This window comes from Perissodus microlepis, chromosome 8, assembly GCF_051167445.1.
Source record: "Perissodus microlepis isolate ML-2025 ecotype Zambia chromosome 8, ASM5116744v1, whole genome shotgun sequence".
NCBI lineage: Eukaryota > Metazoa > Chordata > Actinopteri > Cichliformes > Cichlidae > Perissodus > Perissodus microlepis.
Genome location: NC_140468.1, coordinates 9,341,271 through 9,350,421, shown reverse-complemented (window position 1 = coordinate 9,350,421; position 9,151 = coordinate 9,341,271). Strand labels below are relative to the sequence as shown.

The 9,151-nt window shown below is 40.9% G+C and overlaps 1 protein-coding gene across 1 annotated transcript in view; it reads left to right on the top strand.

Annotated features, from left to right (window-relative positions):
- Positions 1 to 291: 291 nt before the first annotated feature.
- The window catches only part of pgs1 (phosphatidylglycerophosphate synthase 1), a 46,886-nt gene continuing 38,026 nt past the window's right edge, over positions 292 to 9,151 (top strand). Inside the window, exon 1 of the mRNA XM_084937355.1 lies at positions 292 to 427. Within this exon, the coding sequence (XP_084793481.1) occupies positions 312 to 427 (116 nt within the window). The 5' untranslated portion in view covers positions 292 to 311. The remainder of the gene's footprint in view (positions 428 to 9,151) is intronic.

Below are 9,151 nucleotides of genomic sequence, written 5' to 3'. Positions count from 1 at the left end.
CCCAAAATCACAGAAAAACAGATCCCAAACCAGCGATATTTAATTTATTTAATTAAAAGAAAAGCACCTTACCTATTACAGTAGGGTCTTATTATTGTAAGGTCTTTACCTTTCAGTTTAAAGCGCCTTCAGGCAAATGTTGTTGTGCTTTGAAGCAATACAAATAAAACTGAATTGAACTGAATTGAAGTTGCTTGGCACGGTTTAAGCTGTCAGTACAATCTTGTGTACTGCACAGTGTAGAAAGCGTCTGTGTCTGTGAACTGAGAGGCGTGTCTATAAAGTTTTTTCAAACTCGCAGTGCTGCAGCAATGGCGGCTCCCATGTCCTGGAGGAGGCTGGTGTACTCCGTGTACTCACCGGCCATAGCTGGGGTTTTTACCCGGATATCTGACCGGGTGTTCCGTGCACGGGACCGGCGAGGAGGGTAAGACACACGAGAACAAAAGTGCGCTTTTTCTGCCGCTGTAGTGTCACTTCTCTTAGCACCTTTCTCACCTCTAGCATGCCTTGCTAGTGTAGCTCTTGCTAATGCACCCATCATCGGACACGAATATTTTGACCCTCTGTTTTCACGAAGTCTTAAAATCCTTTATACGTGAACATGTCTGGCCACCAACCCCGACTTATTTCGAGTGAAAATAACGCGTTTACAGCAAATGATAACCATAGTTAGAGTCACATTTAGCGCATTAATATCCAGTAATGAACTTCACGAGACTCAGCAAACAGCAGCTAACCATATGGGGAAGTTTTCATAACTGACACGCAGTGCACCATGAGAATGAATAAGAAACCAGCTATGTTTTATTTGTTTTTTTATTTTGGAAACAGCAGTTGAACTTATGATGTAATAATGATAGTCTTTCGGCCTTAGGGGTTGCCACAGCGGATCATTTCCCTTCATCTCACCCTATCTTTAGCATCGACCTCCAGCCCAGCTTTGTCTCCCTGTCTTCACACTGCTCAATTCGAGTTGTCCGTCGGATATACTCATTTCTAATCTTGTCCATCATGGTCAGTGCCGGCTCAGCCTCTTGTCTTCTTCTTCTTTTTTTTGGTCAGTGCCACCGTCTCCAAACCACACATCACAGCAAGTCTCACTACCACCTTCTAATCCTTCCCTTTCACTCGTACTGCTATCCTCCTCAAAAATCACCCCAGGCAATCGTCTCCACCTGCTGCACCTGTCTCATGCACTGACTGTTGCTTTGGATGGTTGACCAACTCATCCACCTTTACCACCTCTGCTCCTTGCATCTTCACCTTTCCATCTGTCTCCAACTCTCGAGACACTTTGTCCTCCAGCTGTTCCCTGCTCTCCCTCCAGATCACAATATTTTGTGTGAGCATAATAATAATAACAATAATACACTGTTATTAATATCTGACAGGTGATTCTCTCTCAGACGGATATAGTATATTATAGAAGGTTTATAGCACGTATTATAAGATTTGCTTCTGACATGTGGCATGCCCGTCATTTAGCAGTACACTTTAAAGCAGGGGTCCCCAATCCCAGTCCACGAGGGCCGGTGTCCCTGCAGGTTTTAGATTTGTCCTTGATCCATCCAGCTGATTTAAATGGATAAATTACCTTCTCAACATGTCTTGAAGTTCTCCAGAGGCCTGGTAATGAACTAATCATGTGATTCAGGTGTGTTGACCCAGGGTGAGTTTTAAAACCTGCAGGGACACCGGCCCTCGTGGACTGGGATTGGGGACCCCAGCTTTAAAGGCTCTCAGCTTTGTGATGAAGTAGAACTAGCTAGTTAGATTTGGGAGTAACAAGACACCCCATGATACACTACTAACACGATAATTCACTAATGATACAATATTATTCTGATTTTAACTTTTTGCGATATGCTGAGTATATTGTAACTAACATATATTGTAATTTTCAACAGCAAATTATGTCCTCAAAATCCAGTAAGATAAATTTATCTCGCTTCAGTTATTTTTGCTGTAAAATAAGCTTGTAAAGCATACGAACACTGTCACTAAAACCTGTCATAAATGTTGGGATGAGAGAGTCTGCTATCAGTGTGCGATTGAATGGGGTCTACTTGGTAATTACATGCAATCTGTTTTTGATAATAGAAAAATAGATGGCAGTTGTTTATAAACCTTCAATAATCTGTCAGAAAAACTGCAGTTAGTCTAAGTCACACTGCAACTGTTTGCAGACAGTTGCGTCCGATCGGGCGGCCTGTGCAAGTGATCATGAGTGCACAACGTCCTCAAGCTCTGAGCAACCATTAGTTACCACAAGTTGCAATCAGTCGATTGCTGGATAGTTTTTCGGTTCAGTTCATTTAAGTTTCCTTGGCTAACGTTATTGCAGAATGGTTAGCCCTCTAATAAAATAAGTATATCTAGTGTGCCTGTACTGACACAATATTTCCACACGGAATATTGCAATATTATGTTGTCTTTTTCTTTTTTTTTTTGGCACCCACCACTGCTGCTCTTCTCCGTCTTGTTTAGAGCCTCTGTGTTGGGCTTCCAGTTCAGCTTGTTATTGATGTGGAAACCCGGGCGCACAGGTACTCCTCCACCACATCAACAGGATAGACAGGAGTTGTATAGCTAGGGATGGGTATCGTTTAGGTTTTATCCGATACCGGTGCCAAACCGGTACTTTTGAAACGGTGCCGGTGCTCAAACCGGTGCTTAAAGAATGGAGAACACAAAATTGGTCCAAAAACCTCTCATGTTCAGCTGTTTTTTTTGTAAAAAGATAACAATGTTAGCCTTTTCTGCAACTATGGGGCATATATGGTATCACTCTTGGCTGGAAGCAGTGCTTAAACAATGGAAAAAACACAAACTTTGTCCAAAAACCTCTCATGTTTAACTGTTTTCCACTTTTTCTTTGGTCATTTTAGCCTTTTTGGCCAGGGTGAAGGGAGTATCTGCCATCAAACAAGAAGACAGCCGCATGTAGCTATGATGATGTTTGCTAGTTCACCTTACTGCATTAATGTAATAACGTGGTTAGCCTACTCAACGTAAATTATACACGAACAACATTAAGCTACTGACCCAGAGAAGAACGGCTGCTGCTGCCATCATCATCCGTCATCATTTCTGCTACACTGGCAGGGCTAGGGGCCAGGACTCTCCTCTTCGGGTTTTTGGGGGATGTTGCTCCGGGTCCGATAACAGGCAACCCACCCGCAGTAGATGTGCACGGTGTGAGGTCTCGCAGCAAGCTATCAAATACGGCGCATTTCTCGGCTTTTAAAAAAAACGCTATGCGTCGCCAGGTGTTTCATCGGATTTGAGGTGTTACCTCCTTTGACAGTATCACAGTATCACCTTAAAGCACTTGTTGCAGGCTGCTGAGTTTGCATATTTTGCTGTGAAGTACAGCCAGACTTTTGACCGCTTCGCCTTGGGCATTTTTAATCTGTAGCTCTGCTCTAAAAGAACGTACGTACCTGGACCCGCCTACTATCCTCGGAAACGTAAAATGATTGGCTAGAATCTAAAGTGTATCACAGCTCAGGAAAAAAAAAAAGCACCGAAATAAAGCACTGAAATGTGCGCTGCTTTTCGGTCTGGTTACTACCGTTATGGCACCGGATACCGGTACCCATCCCTATGTATAGCCGTACTCATCCTTCAGTAGTCTATGTGATTTTATTCACATTCAGAAGCAGATGATTCCTCCCAGAATACTCCACAAAATAATCTCCTAGTGTTCTGTGCTCCTCCTCTCTCCCATTATTAATAACATAGTACATTGAGTTTTACTGAAAAGCCTGAGGTGTACAAGGCAATGTGAAACAGCACAATTCCCTGTGGAGCTCCAGTATGGCACCTCAACAAATCATAAAGTCTCAGATACTGCAGACTGTGTGTCAGGTAGTATGCAATCCATGAGATGGTGGACATGATTACTTACATTTCCTGTAGCTTCTCTCTCAGCCGCAGTGGATGGATCATGTTAAATGGACTTGAGAAATCCGTCTAGATAGTAACCATGCAGCCGTTACTATCTAGATCAGAGGTCGGCAACCCACGGCTCACACGCCCTTCTGCGTCACACGCTAGTACAGAGGGTGAAGCACTGTTTTCACCTGTGGTGTTAGGTCAACTAAGACAAGCCTTGGCTGTGCTGTGGTTGTTTTGTAACGTTGCGTGTGACTAATACTAAACTACTACACCTTTCTGACACCCACCTTCACTCCAGTCTTGTTGTGTGACAGCTAGCACACAGCTGCAACTAAACTCAAGCAGCTGTTAGGGTCTATTCAAATCAACACGTGGAGTGACACGCCTGAGTCGTCTTTAGACTTCAGAAAATAGACCTTTTCACTTCAGTCATTTTTCACTTGACAGAACAGGAAAAGCTGAGAAATTAAAAACAACTGTATTCCCTGTAGGAGAGGTAAACAGGTTTTAGGGTGTCCCAGCAGTCATTCATGTTGACTTAGTGGCTCTATTATAAATAGTCTTTGAGGGATGGTTTCAAAAGAAGATAAAAAAGAAAATTGTACCATGTGAAGAATTCAGCCTGATTACTTGGCTGTCATCTTCGTGACGTAAGACATTGACTGAAAAAGTTGGGGACATTCTTCTTTCCATCCTGCTATGATGAGCAGCTTGCCTGTGTACAGTTTTTAGAATAAATCTCTGGATCTGCAGGATTCTCATGGGGAAGACGATTGCGTGGCGTATTTGTCACTCTTGTGTACATTATACTGTTCGATTTATGGTGTTGGTGCATTTTGTAAATAAATTTGTGCTTCAGTTTCACTTGGATGTGACGAGCGATGGGTGGATCTGGCTGTGAAACCGCGTGCTCATTGGCTAAGCATTTATCAAAGCACTTCAGTGTTGGCTTCACTGTTGTGATGTGGAATCTGTGTCTGTCTTCTATACTCTCAAAGTTGTTGAATTCATCTTGCTGGTATCTTACAACCTCTTGACCAGTGGTGTCAAACATAAGACCTAAAGACTTCAATCTGCCCCACTGGACGGCTTTAGAAAATGTCAAGTAGAGCATAGATTTTGAAGTTTTTACTGCATTTTCACAGGTTTTACAGCTTTTCCTACTGATAAACATGTCACCCACGGCCGTTAATAGTACAACAAAGTAATTAAGTAATAGATAAACATTTAAATGACCGAAAAGTTCCTTTTTTGACTATTGACTATAGAAATGTCTGGGGGTTTTGTTTGTTTGTTTGTTTGTTTTTTTTTAAAGGGTCCACATAAAATATATCTGTGAATAAATCAGTTTTGTAATTATAGGAGAATCTGGAAAATGATCTACCAGGACCTTTGCTCTAATTTTACAAATCTTCATTAACCACAGCAGCATTTCTTTATCATGTAGAAAAAAAGAGCTGTGCTATTGACATCGCACTTCTTTTTCTTATATCGAATGTGTGTAGTTAAATGTCTTTACACTGACAGAAAGGGGATTTTCACTCGTCCGACTCACTTAAGAAGTGGGCTGTATGTGGCCCATGATGTGAAATGAGTTTGACACCCCTGCTCTTGACCAACATAGCAGTGGCTATGGCTTTAAGATATGGAGCCCAAAACCCATGAGTGACATCATAGTGGCTATGTCCATCTTATACTGTCTACTGTGGTTGGTCATTCCACCACGTCCCATTTACGCTAAGTTGGATTAGTATCTGTGGCATCAGTGCTCGGAGCTCTTCGTGTTACTCACCTCTTCACCTTTCAGTATGTTTAGTGTTTTGGCTTCTGCAAGTTCTGGATTTACATCTTACGAGGTCTAAAATATAACAAGTAGCATTTCCTGTTTGCTGAATGAATAGGCTGTGGATCAGTTGACAAGAATGAGGATGTAAGTCCTTTAAAATTACAAGGACTTTTAAGTCACATGCTTTAAATCAAATCAGATGCAGTGCATACACATGGCGAACTGAACAGCTCCTCTGTTCATTGAAGTCAACAGCTAAAGCCTTGCATTGCTAGCATAGCCTCTAATTCTGTTAAATCAAAGGGAGTTAACTCCATCGTTGCTATAGTCATCAGATGGCTTATGTAATTCTTTTATTTAGAAGACATGCGGTGATTATATGCCCCTCCTATGTCTGCCCTTTAAAATAAATCGACTTTGACTTTGTTTTATTTTATTTTTGTAGACTTTTATGTCCCCCCTAACATGAGTTGAAAGCTGATATTTTTATATGGCTCTGTTGGAACATTAATTGTAAAGTGTGATCTTTATTTCCTCTGTCACACTATTCTGTCTTTTTACAACTTACAGAAAACTGTCGAGGCTTTCTGTCAGCTGTGTCACACAACAGAGCTGAATCACTGCGCTTGATGTGCTCTGTTTGATAACGTTCGTAATTTGCACCGCTGTAAAAGGAGGGAGATAATTTGGAGTAAGATGAGTAGAAATGAGGAAGTTATCTTTCTTGATGTTTTTTATCACTCTTGTGTGTTTATGATTAGACTCCAATCACAAGTAATGGGGAAATCCCTCCTCTGTGTTTGCCCAATAAGTTCAGCTGAGCAGAAGGAAGACCTGAGCTACTTTAATGTGACTCTGTAGCTTTTATTGATTATTATTTAATTACATATCTAAGTCAAATACCAAAAGCAAGACCGTGCATTTGTATTCTGGTTAATTTAAGGTTGTAAACAATGTAAAGGAATGCCAGGACTTCTGACAATTAGCCGGTAAGAGTTGCAAGCATGCCTAAGGGTTAACACTCCACCCTGTAATATTTTAATGTGGTTGCATTGTCAGACTGCATGCTTGTGTGAGAAGCACAAAAGAGCCGCATCTTTGGGATGAATGTAGGATGCAGACAAAAAGAAAGCACATGAAGGGTTACATCTTCCCACAGATCTGTTCTCCTGAATACAACTCTTATTTGAGCAGCCATGAATTATTTTCCGTCATACTCAATATTTTCATCAGATAAGCATCCGACACGTTGCACATGTTTTACGGGTTTTCTCAGATTTTTATCAACAGTCAGTGATTCATTAGGAAAAAAACAATCTTGTTTTTCATTTACAAAAAATCAGACTACTAAGGGTTGTGAAGGGCTTTACAGTCAATCCTGAAATTTAGCTGTGATCAGTCATGTTTGACTGATTTGTTCTTAAATTGAGCTATTCTTAGACACAGTCGTTCAGAGTGGCCTTTGAGTACCTCTCAAAGACTCTGCCTCCTTTAAAATGTTTTTTTTTTTTTTATACACAGTTGTGTTACTAATTTACCAAATTAGTTGGTTGTCATTGCATGTACTTTCAGTTATGCCAAACATCATAACAATTTTTTTTAACTTACTTTTATTCATCCATAAAATATATTACCAAATGTAAAAAAAGTGCAAAGTGTGCAGTCAAAAAAAACTGCTGATTTTGTAAGTTTTCCCACTAACAAAAGAAAGTTCAGTCTATAATTTCAATGGTAGGTTTATTGAACAGTGAGACACAGAACAAAAACAAAAAAATCCATAAAAATGCATTTCAAAAAAGTTATAAATGAATTTGTATTTCCATGAAGGAAATAAGCATTTGCTCCCCTATCAATGAGGAAGATTTCTGGCTCCCAGGTGTATTTTATACAGGTAACGAGCTGGGCGCCTTCTCAGCTTGTTACCTGTGTAAAAGACAACAGTGCATAGAAGAAACAAATTTCTCCAGATTTAAAACTGTACCATGGCCAAGACCAAAGAGCTTTCCAAGGATGTCCGGGACAAGATTGTGCACAAGGCTGGAATGGGCTAGAAGACCATCGCCAAGCAGCTGGGTGAGATAGTGACAACAGTTGGTGTGATTATTGGCAAATGGAAGAACCATAGAATAACTGCCAAGCTCCCTAGGTCTGGAGCTCCACGCAAGATCTCACCTCATGGAGTTTCAATGATAATGAGAACAGTGTGAAACCAGAAGGAGAACAACTCGGGAGGAACTTGTGAGTGATCTAAAGGCAGCTGAGACTGTAGTCACCTAGAAAAGAGTTGGTAAAGCAGTTGGTAACTGCAGTGCCTGCAAGGTCCCTCTGCTCAAGAAAGCATTTGTTTTATTGAAAAATCTTTGAAAACAATAAAAAAAGCAGATCATGATAGCTGAGGGTTTGACTCATAACCGATGATAAATTATAAACTATTGCAGACGCAGAAGATGCCACACATGAGTAGTCATTCCTGCTGCACTTATTTGAAGTCCACAAAATCCGATGATGAATTTTACAGCACTGAGACCCAAGTGGACCCAAATGAAAACTATAGCACCTGTTTAAGGCTACGTTCACACTGCAGGCGAAAGCGCATCAAATCCGATTTTTTTTGACCCTATGCGACCCATATCCAATCATGGTATGACAGTGTGAACGGCACAAATCCAATATTTTCAAATCCGATCTGGGTCACTTTCGTATGTGGTACTGAATCCGATACATATCCGATGTTTTAGAAAGCAACTGCTGTTTGAACGGTCATGTCGCATTAAATCCGTCTTTTACGTCACTGACACAAGACAGACGCCAATTATCAGCGCCGGAGAAGCACCCAAGAAGACATCGCGAACGCTTCCTGGCCATCCAGTGTAGATGTCAGTGAAACTGTTGGGAAGACAACGTGAACATTTTATTTGTACTGTATAATCTGCAGATTCTGACAGAAATCTGCAACTATCCTTTGAAGCACCGCTCCTCTCTAAAACAGCAATAAGGATCATTATTAGGTTATTTACATTATTATGTAAATAACAAAATAACTTAAAGCAAAAATTGGGAAACGTAAAGTCCGAAGTCTTTATATTAAGGGCCATCAGTCAAACAATATTGTTTGCTCTGGGTCTAAACAGAGCGCGTTGTGTGTGACGTCTTCTTTTGCGCATGCGGGCGCTTTGAGCGTTCACACTAGAGCACGTTTGCTGTCGCATTTTATTTGTAGTATGAACAAGCAGACAAAAAAATCGGATTTGATCAAAAAATCGGAATTGAGCATTAAGACCTGCAGTGTGAACGTAGCCTAAGACTTCAGAGGGTGAAGCAGATTTCCTTGAACTAGAATTTGCACTCAGCTGATTAAATAGAATAAACAAATGTGAAATGAACTCGTCATTCCCCAGCCTGGCTGGAAGCAAATCTGGACTCCTAATGAAGTAGCAAAAGTATAGAAAAGGGATTTTGCTG